Source organism: Lolium rigidum, chromosome 4 (genome assembly GCF_022539505.1).
Source record: "Lolium rigidum isolate FL_2022 chromosome 4, APGP_CSIRO_Lrig_0.1, whole genome shotgun sequence".
Lineage (NCBI taxonomy): Eukaryota > Viridiplantae > Streptophyta > Magnoliopsida > Poales > Poaceae > Lolium > Lolium rigidum.
This window is the reverse complement of record NC_061511.1, coordinates 188894345-188912708: the sequence shown is the minus strand read 5'-3', so window position 1 is coordinate 188912708 and position 18364 is coordinate 188894345. Positions and strand designations below refer to the sequence as shown.

At 45.4% G+C, this 18364-nt stretch overlaps 1 protein-coding gene across 1 annotated transcript; it reads left to right on the top strand.

Annotated features, from left to right (window-relative positions):
* Positions 1-14388: 14388 nt before the first annotated feature.
* On the top strand, positions 14389-17412 carry LOC124648040 (probable folate-biopterin transporter 7). Its single transcript, XM_047187870.1, has 2 exons — positions 14389-14665; positions 15888-17412. The coding sequence occupies exons 1-2, from the start codon at positions 14389-14391 to the stop codon at positions 16925-16927; spliced, it is 1317 nt and encodes a 438-aa protein (XP_047043826.1). The 3' UTR covers positions 16928-17412.
* Positions 17413-18364: the final 952 nt, after the last annotated feature.

Below are 18364 nucleotides of genomic sequence, written 5' to 3'. Positions count from 1 at the left end.
GGGTCCCATTTAGCAGCAGCGGTATCACCGTTTGAGAGGCGGCAGGGATCGAAAGAAAAGGCAAGTGACCAAATATGAGGTGCCAAAAATAATTCAAGAAAAGAAAGTTTTAGAGCGTATAGAGGATGACATGCGGGACCCATGAGCCGGCAGCTTACTCAACGTTTCAAAGGCGGCATGAGATCGAAAGAAAAAGGCAAGTGACAAAATATCGGGAGCCAAAGATAATCCAAGAAAAGAAACTTTATTGTACGTAGAGGATGACATGCGGGTCCCATTTAGCAGCAGCGGTCTCAACGTTTCAAATGCGGCTTGAGATCAAAAGAAAAAGAAAGTTGATTGTACATAGAGGATGACATGCGGGTCCCATGAGTCGGCGGCTTACCCAACGTTTCCAAGGCGGCAGGGGATCAAAAGAAAAAGGAAATAGCCAAAAATCGGAGGGTGAAAAAAATTTAAAGAAAATAAACTTTTATAGCACATAGAGGATGACATGCGGGTCCCATGAGCCGGCGGGTTCCTCAACGTTTCAAACGTGGCATGAGATCGAAAGAAAAAGGCAAGTGACCAAATATGAGGAGCCAAAAATAATTCAAGAAAAGAAAGTTTTATAGTACATAGAGGATGACATGCGGGTCCCTTGAGCCAGCAGCTTACTCGACGTTTCAAAGTGGGCAGGGGATCAAAAGAAAAAGGTAAGCCAAAAATCAGCGGGTGAAAAAAAAATCCAACAAAGGAAACTTTTATAGCACATAGAGGATGACATGCGGGTCCCATGAGCCGACGGGTTCCTCAACGTTTCAAACGTGGCATGAGATCGAAAGAAAAAGGCAAGTGACCAAATATGAGGAGCCAAAAATAATTCAAGAAAAGAAAGTTTTATAGTACATAGAGGATGACATGCGGGTCCCTTGAGCCAGCAGCTTACTCGACGTTTCAAAGTGGGCAAGGGATCAAAAGAAAAAGGTAAGCCAAAAATCAGCGAGTGAAAAAAAATCCAACAAAGGAAACTTTTATAGCACATAGAGGATGACATGCGGGTCCCATGAGCCGACGGGTTCCTCAACGTTTCAAACGTGGCATGAGATCGAAAGAAAAAGGCAAGTGACCAAATATGAGGAGCCAAAAATAATTCAAGAAAAGAAAGTTTTATAGTACATAGAGGATGACATGCGGGTCCCATTTAGCGAAGACGGTATCACCGTTTGAGAGGCGGCGGGGGATCAAAAGAAAAGGCAAGTGACCAAATATGAGGTGCCAAAAATAATTCAAGAAAAGAAAGTTTTATAGTGCATAGAGGATGACATGCGGGTCCCGGTTAGCGGCAGCGGTATCACCGTTTGAGAGGCGGCGGGGATCGAAAGAAAAAGGCAAGTGACCAAATTTGAGGTGCCAAAAAAACTCCAAGAAAAGAAAGTTTTATAGTACATAGAGGATGACATGCGGGTCCCATTTAGCGGCAGCGGTATCACCGTTTGAGAGGCGGCGGGGATCGAAAGAAAAAGGCAAGTGACCAAATATGAGGTGCCAAAAATAATTCAAGAAAAGAAAGTTTTATAGTGCATAGAGGATGACATGCGGGTCCCATTTAGCAGCAGCGGTATCACCGTTTGAGAGGCGGCGAGGGATCGAAAGAAAAAGGCAAGTGACCAAATTTGAGGTGCCAAAAAAAAACTCCAAGAAAAGAAAGTTGATTGCACATAGAGGATGACATGCGGGTCCCATTTAGCAACGAGCGGTCTCAACGTTTCCAAGGCGGCAAGGGATCAAAAGAAAAAGGAAGTAGCCGAAATCAGGGGGTCAAAAAAATCCAAGAATATAAAGAATTTTGGTTCATAGAGGATGACATGCGGGACCCATGATCCTGCATCGTAAACGGCTCGATCGGAGAACGTTGAACGAGATGGCGCGATCGAGAAAAAAAAAATGCCAGAGAGGCTGCCATCTGGGCCCTACATCCCTCGGCGGTGCGGATTTGCGTTGACTCGGCCGGCGAACCCGAGAATTCGCGATGCACCACGTCCCGGGCCACCATACGCGACGTTTTGGCCGCTTTCGTCGGGCTAGGTGGCCTCAAAAACGAGAAAAAAAAAAGTTTTGACATGCACCACGGAGGGACCCAAAATCGTCGGCCATGGTACACCAGCAACCACGGCGCGACTTCAACTTCGTCGGCCATGGCAACTTTTCTTGTAGTGATGGTCGCCTCCGGAGTGATGAGTGAGTAGTTCACCCCTGGACTATGGGTCCATAGCAGTAGCTAGATGGTTGTCTTCTCCTCATTGTGCTTCATTGTTGGATCTTGTGAGCTGCCTAACATGATCAAGATCATCTATCTGTAATACTCTATGTTGTGTTTGTCGGGATCCGATGGATAGAGAATACCATGTTATGTTAATTATCAAGTTATTACATATGTGTTGTTTATGATCTTGCATGCTCTCCGTTATTAGTAGAGGCTCGGCCAAGTTTTTGCTCTTAACTCCAAGAGGGAGTATTTATGCTCGATAGTGGGTTCATGCTCGCATTGACACTCGGGACAGTGACATAAAGTTCTAAGGTTGTGTTGTCTTTGTTGCCACTAGGGATAAAACATTGGCGCTATGTCTAAGGATGTAGTTGTTGATTACATTACGCACCATACTTAATGCAATTGTCCGTTGCTTTGCAACTTAATACTGGAAGGGGTTCGGATGATAACTCGAAGGTGGACTTTTTAGGCATAGATGCGGTTGGATGGCGGTCTATGTACTTTGTCGTAATGCCCAATTAAATCTCACTATACTTATCATGACATGTATGTGCATTGTTATGCCCTCTCTATTTGTCAATTGCCCGACTGTAATTTGTTCACCCAACATGCTTTTATCTTATGGGAGAGACAACTCTAGTGAACTGTGGACCCCGGTCCATTCTTTAATACTGAAATACAAATCTGCTGCAATACTTGTTTTACTGTTTTCTCTGCAAACAATCATCTTCCACACAATACGGTTAATCCTTTGTTACAGCAAGCCGGTGAGATTGACAACCTCCACTGTTTCGTTGGGGCAAAGTACTTTGGTTGTGTTGTGCGGGTTCCACGTTGGCGCCGGAACCTCTGGTGTTGCGCCGCACTACATCCCGCCGCCATCAACCTTCAACGTGCTTCTTGGCTCCTCCTGGTTCGATAAACCTTGATTTCTTTCTGAGGGAAAACTTGCTACTGTGCGCATCATACCTTCCTCTTGGGGTTCCCCAACGAACGTGTGAAATACACGCCATCAAGCTCTTTTTCTGGCGCCGTTGCCGGGGAGATCAAGACACGCTGCAAGGGGAGTCTCCACTTCTCAATCTCTTTACTTTGTTTTTGTCTTGCTTTATTTTATTTACTACTTTGTTTGCTGCATTATATCAAAACACAAAAAAATTAGTTGCTAGTTTTACTTTATTTACTGTCTTGCACTCTATATCAAAAACACAAAAAAATTAGTTACTTGCATTTACTTTATCTAGTTTGTTTTATTTACTACTGCTAAAATGGCCACTCCTGAAAATACTAAGTTGTGTGACTTCACTAGCACAAATAATAATGATTTCTTATGCACACCTATTGCTCCACCTGCTACTACAGCGGAATTCTTTGAAATTAAACCTGCTTTACTCGAATCTTGTTATGCGAGAGCAATTTTCTCAGTGTTAGTTCCGATGATGCTGCTGCCCATCTCAATAATTTTGTTGAATTGTGTGAAATGCAAAAGTATAAAGATGTAGATGGTGACATTATAAAATTAAAATTGTTTCCTTTCTCATTAAGAGGAAGAGCTAAAGATTGGTTGCTATCTCGCCTAAGAATAGTATTGATTCCTGGACTAAATGCAAGGATGCTTTTATTGGTAGATATTATCCCCCTGCTAAAATTATATCTTTGAGGAGTAGCATAATGAATTTTAAACAATTGGATAATGAACATGTTGCTCAAGCTTGGGAAAGAATGAAATCTCTGGTTAAAAATTGCCCAACCCATGGATCGACTACTTGGATGATCATCCAAACCTTCTATGCAGGACTAAATTTTTCTTCGCGGAATTTATTGGATTCAGCTGCTGGAGGTACCTTTATGTCCATCACTCTTGGTGAAGCAACAAAGCTTCTTGATAATATGATGATTAATTACTCTGAATGGCACACGGAAAGAGCTCCACAAGGTAAGAAGGTAAATTCTGTTGAAGAATCCTCTTCCTTGAATGATAAGGTTGATGCTATTATGTCTATGCTTGTGAATGATAGGACTAATGTTGATCCTAATAATGTTCCATTAGCTTCATTGGTTGCTCAAGAAGAACATGTTGATGTGAACTTCATTAAAAATAATAATTTCAACAACAATGCTTATCGGAACAATTCTAGTAATAACTATAGGCCATATCCTTATAATAATGGTAACGGTTATGCTAATTCTTATGGGAATTCTTACAACAATAATAGGAATACACCCCCTGGACTTCAAGCTATGCTTAAAGAATTTATTAGTACACAAACTGCCTTTAACAAATCTGTTGAGGAAAAGCTCAATAAAATTGATATTCTTGCTTCTAAGGTTGATAGTCTTGCCTCTGATGTTGATCTTTTGAAATCGAAAGTTATGCCTAATAGGGATATTGAAAATAAAATTGTTACTACAGAAAATGCCATCCAAGTTAGAATTAATGAGAATATAAGATTAATGGCTGAACTGCGTGCTAGGTGGGACGAGAGAAGAAAATGAAAAACTAGCTAAAGAGAAAAATGTAGCTAAAGTTTGGACTATTACCACCACTAGCAATGCTAATTCTTCACATGTTGCTGCACCTCCTACTATCAATGGTAAAATAATTGGTGTTGGCAATGCTTCTACTCCTAGTGCAAAGCGCGCAAAATTACCTGAAACTGCTAAAGCTGCTGAAACTGCTTGTGATAAAACTGCTGAAATTTTTTCCAACCTTGGGGATGATAATCCCATTGCTTTAGATTGTAATGATTTAGATTTTTATGATTGCCACATCTCTGAAGTTATAAAGTTCTTACAAAAACTTGCTAAAAGTCCCAATGCTAGTGCTATAAATTTGGCTTTCACAAAACATATTACAAATGCTCTCATAAAAGCTAGAGAAGAGAAACTAAAACTTGAAACTTCTATTCCTAGAAAGCTAGAGGATGGTTGGGAGCCCATCATTAAAATGAGGGTCAAAGATTTTGATTGTAATGCTTTATGTGATCTTGGTGCAAGTATTTCTGTTATGCCTAAGAAAGTCTATGATATGCTTGACTTGCCACCATTGAAATTTTTTTATTTGGATGTTAATCTCGCTGATAATGCTAAAAAGAAACCTTTGGGGAAAGTTGATAATGTTCATATTATGGTTAACAATAACCTTGTCCCCGTTGATTTTGTTGTCTTGGATATTGAATACAATGCATCTTGCCCCATTATATTGGGAAGACCTTTTCTTCGAACCGTTGGTGCTACTATTGATATGAAGGAAGGTAATATTAAATATCAATTTCCTCTCAAGAAAGGTATGGAACACTTCCCTAGAAAGAGAATGAAGTTACCTTTTGATTCTATTATTAGAATAAATTATGATGTTGATGCTTCATCTCTTGATGTTACTTGAGTTACACTTTCTGCGCCTAGCTGAAAGGCGTTAAAGAAAAGCGCTTATGGGAGACAACCCATGTTTTTACTACAGTATTTTTGTTTTATATTTGAGTCTTGGAAGTTGTTTACTACTGTAGCAACCTCTCCTTATCTTAGTTTTATGTTTTGTTGTGCCAAGTAAAGTCTTTGATAGTAAAGTAAGTACTAGATTTGGATTACTGCGCAGTTCCAGATTTCTTTGCTGTCACGAATCTGGGTCTACCTCCCTGTAGGTAGTTCAAAAAATTAAGCCAATTTACGTGCATGATCCTCAGATATGTACGCAACTTTCATTCAATTTGGGCATTTTCATTTGAGCAAGTCTGGTGGCCTAATAAAATCCATCTTTACGGACTGTTCTGTTTTGACAGATTCTGTCTTTTATTTCGCGTTGCCTCTTTTGCTATGTTGGATGAATTTCTTTGATCCATTAATGTCCAGTAGCTTTATGAAATGTCCAGAAGTGTTAAGAATGATTGTGTCACCTCTGAACATGTGAATTTTTATTATGCACTAACCCTCTAATGAGTTGTTTCGAGTTTGGTGTGGAGGAAGTTTTCAAGGATCAAGAGAGGAGTATGATACAATATGATCAAGGAGAGTGAAAGCTCTAAGCTTGGAGATGCCCCGGTGGTTCACCCCTGCATATTCTAAGAAGACTCAAGCGTCTAAGCTTGGGGATGCCCAAGGCATCCCCTTCTTTATCGACAACATTATCAGGTTCCTCCCTCGAAACTATATTTTTATTCCGTCACATCTTATGCACTTTGCTTGGAGCGTCGGTTTGTTTTTGTTTTTTGTTTTGTTTGAATAAAATGGATCCTAGCATTCACTTTATGGGAGAGAGACACGCTCCGCTGTAGCATATGGACAAGTATGTCCTTAGGCTCTACTCATAGTATTCATGGCGAAGTTTCTTCTTCGTTAAATTGTTATATGGTTGGAATTGGAAAATACTACATGTAGTAACTCTAAAATGTCTTGGATAATTTGATACTTGGCAATTTTTGTGCTCATGTTTAAGCTCTTGCATCATATACTTTGCACCCATTAATGAAGAAACACTTAGAGCTTGCTAATTTGGTTTGCATATTTGGTTTCTCTAGAGTCTAGATAACATCTAGTATTGAGTTTTGAACAACAAGGAAGACGGTGTAGAGTCTTATAATGTTTACAATATGTCTTTTATGTGAGTTTTGCTGCACCGTTCATCCTTGTGTTTGTTTCAAATAACCTTGCTAGCTTAAACCTTGTATCGAGAGGGAATACTTCTCATGCATCCAAAATACTTGAGCCAACCACTATGCCATTTGTGTCCACCATACCTACCTACTACATGGTATTTATCCGCCATTCCAAAGTAAATTGCTTGAGTGCTACCTTTAAAATTCCATCATTCACCTTTGCAATATATAGCTCATGGGACAAATAGCTTAAAAACTATTGTGGTATTGAATATGTACTTATGCACTTTATCTCTTATTAAGTTGCTTGTTGTGCGATAACCATGTTTACGGGGACGCCATCAACTATTCTTTGTTGAATATCATGTGAGTTGCTATGCATGTCCGTCTTGTCTGAAGTAAGGGAGATCTACCACTTTAATGGTTAGAGCATGCATATTGTTAGAGAAGAACATTGGACCGCTAACTAAAGCCATGATTCATGGTGGAAGTTTCAGTTTTGGACATATATCCTCAATCTCATATGAGAATAATAATTGTTGCCACATGCTTATGCATTAAAGAGGAGTCCATTATCTGTTGTCCATGTTGTCCCGGTATGGATGTCTAAGTTGAGAATAATCAAAAGCGAGAAATCCAAAATGCGAGCTTTCTCCTTAGACCTTTGTACAGGCGGCATGGAGGTACCCCATTGTGACACTTGGTTAAAACATGTGTATTGCAATGATCCGGTAGTCCAAGCTAATTAGGACAAGGTGCGGGCACTATTAGTATACTATGCATGAGGCTTGCAACTTGTAAGATATAATTTACATAACTCATATGCTTTATTACTACCGTTGACAAAATTGTTTCATGTTTTCAAAATAAAAGCTCTAGCACAAATATAGCAATCGATGCTTTCCTCTTTGAAGGACCATTCTTTTTACCTTTATGTTGAGTCGGTTCACCTATCTCTCTCCACCTCAAGAAGCAAACACTTGTGTGAACTGTGCATTGATTCCTACATACTTGCATATTGCACTTGTTATATTACTCTATGTTGACAATTATCTATGAGATATACATGTTACAAGTTGAAAGCAACCGCTGAAACTTAATCTTCCTTTGTGTTGCTTCAATACCTTTACTTTGATTTATTGCTTTATGAGTTAACTCTTATGCAAGACTTATTGATGCTTGTCTTGAAGTACTATTCATGAAAAGTCTTTGTTATATGATTCACTTGTTTACTCATGTCATTACCATTGTTTTGATCGCTGCATTCATTACATATGTTTACAAATAGTATGATCAAGGTTATGATGGCATGTCACTTCAGAAATTATCTTTGTTATCGTTTTACCTGCTCGGGACGAGCGAGAACTAAGCTTGGGGATGCTGATACGTCTCCGACGTATCGATAATTTCTTATGTTCCATGCCATATTATTGATGATACCTACATGTTTTATGCACACTTTATGTCATATTCGTGCATTTTACGGAACTAACCTATTAACAAGATGCCGAAGAGCCGATTCTTTGTTTTCTGCTGTTTTTGGTTTCGGAAATCCTAGTAACGAAATATTCTCGGAATTGGACGAAATCAAGACCCGGGTCCTATTTTGCCACGAAGCTTCCGGAAGACCGAAGAGGAGTCGAAGTGGGGCCACGAGGGCCGCCACCATAGGGCGGCGCGGCCCATCCCTTGGCCGCGCCGACCCGTGGTGTGGGGCCCTCGTGTGGCCCCCACGTTGCCCTTCCGCCTACTTAAAGCCTCCGTCGCGAAACCCCCGATGCGAAAAACCACGATACGGAAAACCTTGCCGAGACGTCGCCGCCGCCAATCCCATCTCGGGGGATTACGGAGATCTCCTCCGGCACCTGCCGGAGAGGGGATTCATCTCCGGAGGACTCTACACCGCCATGGTCGCCTCCGGAGTGATGAGTGAGTAGTTCACCCCTGGACTATGGGTCCATAGCGGTAGCTAGATGGTTGTCTTCTCCTCATTGTGCTTCATTGTTGGATCTTGTGAGCTGCCTAACATGATCAAGATCATCTATCCGTAATACTCTATGTTGTGTTTGTCGGGATCCGATGGATAGAGAATACCATGTTATGTTAATTATCAAGTTATTACATATGTGTTGTTTATGATCTTGCATGCTCTCCGTTATTAGTAGAGGCTCTGGCCAAGTTTTTGCTCTTAACTCCAAGAGGGAGTATTTATGCTCGATAGTGGGTTCATGCTCGCATTGACACCAGGACGGTGACGAAAGTTCTAAGGTTGTGTTGTCGTTGTTGCCACTAGGGATAAAACATTGGCGCTATGTCTAAGGATGTAGTTGTTGATTACATTACGCACCATACTTAATGCAATTGTACGTTGCTTTGCAACTTAATATCTGGAAGGGGTTCGGATGATAACTTTGAAGGTGGACTTTTTAGGCATAGATGCGGTTGGATGGCGGTCTATGTACTTTGTCGTAATGCCCAATTAAATCTCACTATACTTATCATGACATGTATGTGCATTGTTATGCCCTCTCTATTTGTCAATTGCCCGACTGTAATTTGTTCACCCAACATGCTTTTATCTTATGGGAGAGACACCTCTAGTGAGCTGTGGACCCCGGTCCATTCTTTATCTTGAAATACAAATCTGCTTGCAATACTTGTTTTCTTGTTTTCTCCGCAAACAATCATCTTCCACACAATACGGTTAATCCTTTGTTACGACAAGCCGGTGAGATTGACAACCTCATTTGTTTCGTTGGGGCAAAGTACTTTGGTTGTGTTGTGCGGGTTCCACGTTGGCGCCGGAACCTCCGGTGTTGCGCCGCACTACATCCCGCCGCCATCAACCTTCAACGTGCTTCTTGGCTCCTCCTGGTTCGATAAACCTTGGTTTCTTTCTGAGGGAAAACTTGCTGCTGTGCGCATCATACCTTCCTCTTGGGGTTCCCCAACGAACGTGTGAAATACACGCCATCAATCTTCTTAAGATTTAACTTCTCAAACAATCATACATGAAATCATGTTGACCTAAGTCAACCATTCATCATTATCATTTGAGAAAATGATTTAAATGAGGTAGAATACCTCATACCATTTAACAATTCTAAATATGATTTAAAATCACCAAGTATTTCATGTGAGAGTATTTGACCAGGGGTCCAAACTTCATATGAAAGTACTTGGGACAAGATTTAAATGAAGTGAAACACTTCATATGATTTGCATAATAGTTTTGGACAATATCACTTAACTAAAATAGCCATATAGTCCTTTATTTAATTTGGGCCATGATCACTCAAGGTAACCATACATTATTTTTGCATAAACCGTTAGTGTAAGTGAAATGTGAGCTATGAGAGTTGAAATCAACTTAATAGCACTTTTAGTTAATTTTTAAGATTTATTTGAAGTTGCATTTGTCTCTGCCTTGTTCTTTTTATCACATTAAGTCTACAAAAGATTTCAAAGTGGGACCAGTGGGGTTGGATAGATCTTTTTGCCAGCTTTCCATCAATATAAAGTTCATCAAAATTGGTTGAGTAGATTTGAAACTATTTAATTTCTAAGACAGGAACAGTATTTGAATTTATCTGAAACAATTTAAATTGAAAAGGGACTAATGGGCTAGGCGGGAAATAAACGGGCCGAAAGATTTAAAAATGCCAGAAAGGCCAGCCCAGTAACGCTTCACACGCCACGGGCCGCCTGACAGAGGGGCCCGCACGTCAGCGACTGAAGTTTGCCAAAGCGGTACCGTTTAATGTGATCTGTTCGATTAGACGAAGATCAGACGGTCGAGGCTCTTCGTCTCTGTCGAGGGGAAGAGGTCGCTGCCGCGATGGAGGTAGGGGGTCGGCGGCGCTCCTGGACTCCGGCGAGGGGCGGCGTTGACGCGAGGCGAGGTTGTCGTCGACGGCGAGTCGATTGGTACCGACGGCGAGGCTTGAGGTGGCTCGTAGCGGTGGATTGATCCGCGGTTGCTTGCGGGTCTCCGGCGAGAAATTGGCTGGCTAGCGGCGGCGATGTGCGGTGGAGAGGAGCGGAGGAGGTTCGAGAGAGAGGAGGGAGTGAGTTTGCTTGTGGAGGTGAAGGCGCGGGGATGGCTCCTTTTATAGGATGCGAGGTGGCCGTGAGGGGTGCGGCGGAGGTCGACGAGCGGAGCGGCGGCTCCGACGAAGGAAGGGGTCGACGACGTCGGCGCGAGGTAGGCGGCGTCACGGTGGTCCTTTGAGCGTCAAAGGCGCGGCGAGGCGAGGCGTACGACGGTCGGGCGGTCGCATGGTCTGGCGCGGCAGAGGCGGGATTTCGTCCTCGTCTCCGGCGACGGCGGGCACGGGTCGGGCTCAAGCGCGTGTCTGGCGGCATCGTGGTGTCACGGCGCTGCTCAACGTGCAGAGAGGGGGGCCAGGGTTTGAGCGAGGTGGCCAGGCGGCGCGTGTCCAGTGCGCGTCCTTGGGCGTGCATGCGCGACGTCATCGGCATGGCGTGTCCGTCCTTGGGCGCGCGCGTTCCGGCGGCTGTCGGCCTCCTCCTCGATAGGGGCTAGGCTAGGCTTGCTCAGTAGTGCTAGGTGTTGCTCAGAGACATGGTGGGCAGTGCTGAGGGGGTGAGGAGAGGAAGGGAGTTTGTGCACATGTAGGTGGCCGGCATGGCATGGCTATGCCATGTTTGGCTAGCTCTTCTAGGGTTGTTGTGCATGGTGTAGGGTGAGAGGGGACAGGGGAGCAAGGTAGAGCTCAAGTGGTGGCTTAGGGTTGGCTAGGGCACTATTTCAAATAGTGTTTAATTTTATGCCTATTTGCAAATTGCACAAACTTGCCAAATTTGGTTGAATTCAAAAGGTTCCAAAATTTGAAAGTGGTGAGTTTGGTTAAGTTGTAAATGACCAGAGACAACCATGTGTGGTGGTGGAATTTAAAAAAAATCAAAGAATTGCAAATTTGCAAAGTTGGAGATTGTTCCACATAATAAAAAGTCCCAACTTTGCATGAGCATAGAATTTGATCCAAAGTGATTTTGGCATGATGGTCTTTACCAAAGTTGTTCACCTTGATGTGCTCTTGGATGACATGCAAAGAATTGGAAAAGTTTAGTTTGAAAAACTTGAAATACAAGGGCTCAAAGTAGTGACCGAGAATGTAAATGGCAGATTTGACCATTATCCCATGTGATCACAATTTGAGTTTGAATTTGATTTGATTTGTGTTTCTTTGATTCCAAAAGTTGTAATAAGTGTTTAGTAACATAATACAACTAATGGTGAAGACCAAAATGGTCTAGGGTAAAGATTTGCAAAAATGGCATAAACCATATGTGAGGGTTTTAGGGTTTTATTCTTTTTTTGATTTCTTTCTCTTTTTGATTTATTTGGTTTGTGATCTTCATTTGATCATTTTAGGGTTTTAGGGTTTAGCACTTAAACATAATAACAATCATCATGGCATATCACTCAAATGCACAAGTCCTATGCATAGCTCTATATGCAAAATAAAAGTTTTTGTTGGTTCTAAATTTTGGACTTTGGAAATTCTTCTTCTTCCTTTTATTGAAATTTGGGATGTTACAGCGAATCTCGTAGGCTGGTGTTGGTACCACAATAGTGAAGTGAGGGCATCTCCAGCGGCGCGAAGCAAACGGACGCTGAGCGACCGTTTTCGTCCGCCGTGACCGGAAATGTGTCTGGGGCCTGCTCCAGCGGGGCGACGCAAAGTGACCGGGCCGTCCGCGGAGACGCAAACCTGGCCCACGCCTTGGGTGCATCCGGGCCCGGTCGGTAGTGAGTAGGTAAGCAAAAAAAAATTCATTACCATTGATTGGCCAAAAGGACCATCTTTACAGAGATGGTTAGTCGAGTTAACCTAAAACTACAACGGCCGTACCTACTCACCGTCGCGCGGCCTACACCGGCCTTAGTTACTCGCAGTCGCCCTACTACTGGCCGACGGAAGGGACGGCGCCGTCGTCGAAGCGGGAGCGCTTCGCGCACTCCGCGCGCCGCGCACGCCGGCGAACGGACATCTCGTCCTGCCGCCTGCGGCGTTCGAGGGCCTCGGCCAGGGAGCTGTCCCACAGTGTCGTTGCCTGGGCAAAGGCCACCTTGGTAGCCGCCGCCTCCGCCGCCGCCGGGGCCTCATCCTCCTCCGTCACCGCCTGGACCGCCGCCTCGTCCTTGTTCGCCTGGGCCGCCGCCTGGATCGCCGCCACGTCGGTGATGAAGCGGGACCAGTCCCTAGCCGCCGCCACCGCTTCGTCCCTGGCGGCGATGGCGACCTCCAGCTCCCGGTTCTCCTGCTCGACCCGCGTTGGAGAAGGGCCCCTACGCTGGAGTGAGTCCAGGTCGGAGCACATTAACCCCCAAGCCATGGCCATTGCATAGCTGTGGGCTTCCTCCTCCGCCACCCAAGCCTGGCGACGCTGGGCGTCCCCAGCCAGGGACTCGAAGGACGCGAGCAGAACCCGTTGGTCACCGGCGCACTCGAAGCGCCTGGGCACGGGGGGTCGTCGTCCGCGATGTCGTGGATGACGGTGTCGGCCGGAGGGGCCGCGATGGCCGCCCGCGCCTCCGCGAGCTCTGCCCTGGCGTCGGCGAGCTCGGCCATGGCGTTGGCGATCTCGCCCTGGTCGCCGCGAGGCGCCCTTCCGCGCGCTCTGCCGCCTCCACCGCCGCCTCCAGGTCCAGCTGCTGGGCCTCAACGCCGCCGGCGGCTACCTCCTCCTCCTCCTCCGGGTGGAGCTAGCGGCACATGTGAACAACGTGCTCCCAACTCATGTGGTCGGTCATGGATGGATGGTAGGGTTAGTTTGAGGTGTGCCCGTCGCCCCCGCCGGTGTCCACCATATATAGCCACGGCGGGGCGGGAAACGACGTTGGCGCGCAGGGCGTTTCCCGCGCGCGCGAAACGCCGGCGAAACTTGCCAATGTATTAGGCACGCGCGGGAACGATCGTCGTCGCGCTGGAACAGTTAATCGCCGGCGGCAGTCCTCGACGGGACGTAAAACGTAATTAGCGAGCTTGACGATGTCCCCGGTTAAAATATGCGTCCGCACCGCTGAAAGTATCCCAGACGGAAACGGTCGCCCTGGACCACATCGTGTCCGCGGACCGACGCAAACAGATATTTCGGACATCCGAAATACGTCGGCCCGCTAGAGATGTCCTGAATCTTGTGCTGATTCACATTTTCTTTCGAGGAACAGCACATCCTACACTAGTCGACGAATGGCTGTGGCCCGCGCGGTACCGTGACGGGGCCCGAAGACGTCCCAGCCCAGATGTCGGTATGATACAGCGCAGCATCCACACAGGCTCACGCGTGCTGGATCGTCTCGTGCCATCCATTCTCCTGCGTCAATAATCAAATCGCACCATTTAACACCTACGCACGCACGTGTCCTTCCGCCCCGACGGTACCGAAACATAAACAAGAACCACCACCACCACCACGAGCTCCCTCATCACTCCCTTCTCCTCCGTTCCCCCGATCGATAGAGGTCCGGCGAGGCGGCGCGCGCGCGGGGATCGAGATTCGGTGGCACCGGACATCATGGAGAAGGAGCAGAAGGCGGAGGCGGAGCGGGCGGCGGCGGCGGCCGCGCAGAGGTGGGTGATCGGGGCGGGGTTCTGGGTGCAGGGCTTCCGCCTCTTCCCCTGGCTCGGCGTCAACTTCTTCCTCAAGGACGGCATGGGCGTCGCCGCCTCCTCGCTGCAGATCCTCCAGGCCTCCGCCAACCTGCCCATGGTCGCCAAGCCGCTCCTCGGCCTCCTCTCCGACGCCGTCCCCATCCGCGGCGGACGACGACTGCCCTACGTCGCCATCGGCGGTACGCCCCTCCCTCCCCTTTCCCCACCACTCTTGTCGCAATGCCATTCCCAGATCTGCAGGCGCCAACTTCTGTATAATATAACCAACCCACGCCACGATCGTCTCCCTGATTCCGTACCTTCCTTATTAGTACTACAATGATAGAATGTTCGGAACCGCCCTCGCGATACAGAACCATAATTCTCTCAGGAATTTTCACCTTGCCTGCTCTGTTCTGGCTATACCGCACGCGCAATTTCGCTTTTTCACGGCTCCGAATACTGAATTACTGATTAGGCGAGGCGTAGGCGTTATAGCACGCCAGAGCAGAGTAGGGACCTGCAGTAGAAACTGAATATCTTTTTCCCCTTTGCGCTGTCTCTGGGGAGCTTTCCACATTCTTTTCTTGCGTGTTGCTCGCTCGCCTGTTTGTACATGGGCGTCATGAGGCGAATGACAGCACCGCAAAGAATATACTCAAAACACTTTGTCCTCCCGATTATTCCCATGCTTTTTGTTTTCTTTCACTCTCACTTCACCTTTTTCGTTTTTTCTTCTGATTGCCAACCAGTCTCATCGTTTGGCCGGCTAGTCTTCTAGAGCAGCAACCTTGCGTCAGTATTTTCTCGATCTTGGATGTGGCCCTTGCCGACCACTTTAAAGTGTCATGATCGAATTCTAAGAATGGATGGATGCTGTGCTGCCATACTCAAGCATCACGTAATCTTAAAACTGCAAGTCATCAGATTCTACGCTTATGTCATGATTTCTAAAGCACCATCAATTGATTCACTAGCATCTCAGCTTTACTTTGCATAATTTCGAAGCTAGCTCCGTCTATCGATCCTCTTTTGTTAAGTAACAGAAAAATATAGCATAGCACATATCCAAGGGGCACAATGGAGTAAATTCTGCGAGCCAAGTGGTATACAATGACTCTACATGGAGATTTTAGCGACTATGGTATCTTGTCTTGCCCAAGCACTTCATGACCGTATGGGCACAAATAGCCCAACTAAGCAATACAGCTTGATAGGCCAAAGTTTAGGAGTTTACTGATATTATTTGCACAACCAGATGCCTGACAAAAAATTAGTGTAATTCACTCATGATAATGACTCACTGTACGGACACTATAATTTAAGCTTCTGGAAATTCTTACTGTAAACTACACCACAATTGTTTCTCCTTGTATAGCTGACCGTTGTTCTAACATTACCTTGTTATTTCTGTACTTGCAGCTCTCTTGCAGGCGGTTTCATGGTTAGGAATTGCGCTGTGGCCGTCTCTTACTCTTCCAGTCCTTACCGTTTTTCTCCTCTTGAGTAACTTTGGTGCATCAATATGTGAGGTTGCCAATGATGCCATTGTAGCGGAGGCTGGGAAGCAAGCGACCTCCTCCTCAGGGGGGCAGCTTCAATCCTTTGCCTGTATGTTTGGCTCTTCCGCTGGAGCGTTAGGAAACCTCCTCGGTGGCATTGCTCTCAGTTACTTTTCTCCCAAGGCCATGTTTCTGTTTTTTGCAATCCTTCTCGTGCTCCAGTTCTTCACTACTGTGGCTATACCTGAGAGCTCTCTCAAACTCCCAAAGGCAGCTACTAATGCATCAGTGGTTTCCAGCATCCGCAAACAAGTCAAAGAGTTGTCATATGCACTATGCATGCCTGAAATATTTTGGTCAATCATATGGTTTTCAGTGTCCTATGCTGTCATACCGTTCCTACTTGGGACCATGTTCTTCTATCAGACTGAAGTGTTAAGGCTAGATTCGTCTGTTATCGGCTTATCCAAGGTTTTCGGGCAAGTGGCTCTCTTGGTTTGGAGCATGGCATACAACAAGTGCTTCAAAGCAATGCCTGCACGTAAGGTCTTATCAGCTCTGCAGTTCATCACAGCGGCCATAATGTTATCAGATGTGTTATTTGTTCAGGGAGTATACAGGAAGATCGGAATACCAGACTCCATATACACAATTGTGTTCTCAGGGCTGCTAGAGGGTCTTATGTTCTTCAAGGTGCTACCCTTCAGTGTTCTTATCGCAAACCTTTGCCCTTCTGGGTGCGAGGGATCAGTTATGGCCTTTGTCATGTCTGCACTTGCTCTGTCAACTATTATCAGCGGATATCTTGGTGTTGCGCTTGCTGAATACATGGGAGTATCTGGAGATGATTTCTCAGCGTTGCCGGTTTGCTTGTTGATTGAGGCTGCATGCACAATGCTGCCACTATGTTGCTCATCATTGATCAAGGAGAGGAAAGAGAAAGAGAAGAAACAAGAGTAGAATCCATTAATAGGATCCAAAGATGATGTATTGGCGCCTTTGAGGCTTTCCCCTCTGTGCATGTTGGTGCCGTACGGGGTTGCCAAAAGTTCTGTTTCATGATGTGATTATAGCTGGTAGAAACAACCTAAGAGAGGTTTAGGTTCTTCATTTTTCAGTGCTCCAAGGCTTCCCAAGAATCATCATAAAAGGCGAGAGCAGATATACATGTGTGCTATCATTCTTCTATAGATAAAGTATTATTCTAGTGTACTAGTTTTTGACTGTTTGTATCTAGTTGAAAATCCTGCATATCGTGTACTCTCTTTATGGTCTTTAGTCTGCTGTAGTTACATTTATTTGTTCTTGGATGAGCCACTATGTTCATCTTGTACATTAGAAATTTAGTAATTTGGATGATAATGAATTGTGGAGTAATGGGTCTCATTTTGTTGGATGTCTATGAATGTAACCATAGAAAGCTACCATGGTAAGCTTTTCTTTGCTGCCTTTTGTTCTATTTGCTGCCGAAGAAGTTCCAGGCTAAAGCTTGGCCACCTCACAGATTTTGTTATGTTCTTTTTTACAGTAAAAATACTTGTAAGAACTTAAGAATAAAGAAGCATTGTCGTCGTTTAAATAAAATACTGGCTGAAGAATGTAATAGACTATCCCAGCCGTCAGCCATTTGTCTTAACTTACATATGTTGGCATGACCATCATCTCTTTAAATCTGGAACCAACCCCAGGCGTGAACCTGCTCCTGGCCTCCTGCTGTAGTGCTGTTCATTGGGCTCCGTCGCTGAAGGTATTCTGATGATCAACGTTGACGCTGCCTTGTTTGGCGCTGGTGCAGTGGTTCGCAACTGTTGGCAGGATCCATCCTGAGACGGTGCAGCACCTCACGCTTGATTGCCACTTCTCCATGACGGTGCGGGAGAAGATCTTCGCCTGGAATGGGCAGCTCGGAGTGCCGCCTCCCGCCGGAGGCATGATCCTCAACGACTGGTGGGACGCTACGATCTCCACCATACCTAAGGAGAAGCGAAGGGAGACAAGTGGAGCAATCATCTACTTCATTTGGGGAGTTTGGAAGGAAAGGAACAGGCGCATCTTCAACAATGTCGCATTGCAACCTGACGCGGTGGCAGCATTGGTGAGAGAAGAGATCTCGCAGCGGGCTTACACCCAGACCCAGGACCTGGAGGCCATTAGCTAGGGGCTTGCGGTGTGAGTGGGGTGTGCGAGTCATGAGGGCACTGTGAACCTTGCGTTCGCAGCGTCGTTTTCTGTACATAAACTTTTTATCTATCTAATCGGATGGCAGAGTCGACTGCCTTTTCCTCCAAAAAAAAAAACTGCTTGTTCTGCTAGTTTCTAAAAATTTCAAGTACCTGAGCTTGCTGAATCTATTGCTGTCCGTTTTGTCTCTCCTTTGCACAAGAGTTGGACAGTTTG

Excerpts from the sequence above, each read along its gene's own strand:
- LOC124648040 (XM_047187870.1), top strand. The coding sequence starts at position 14,389 with ATGGAGAAGGAGCAGAAGGCGGAGGCGGAGCGGGCGGCGGCGGCGGCC. Across the intron at positions 14,666-15,887 it reads GCCCTACGTCGCCATCGGCG|CTCTCTTGCAGGCGGTTTCA; the intron begins GTACGCCCCTCC and ends CTGTACTTGCAG.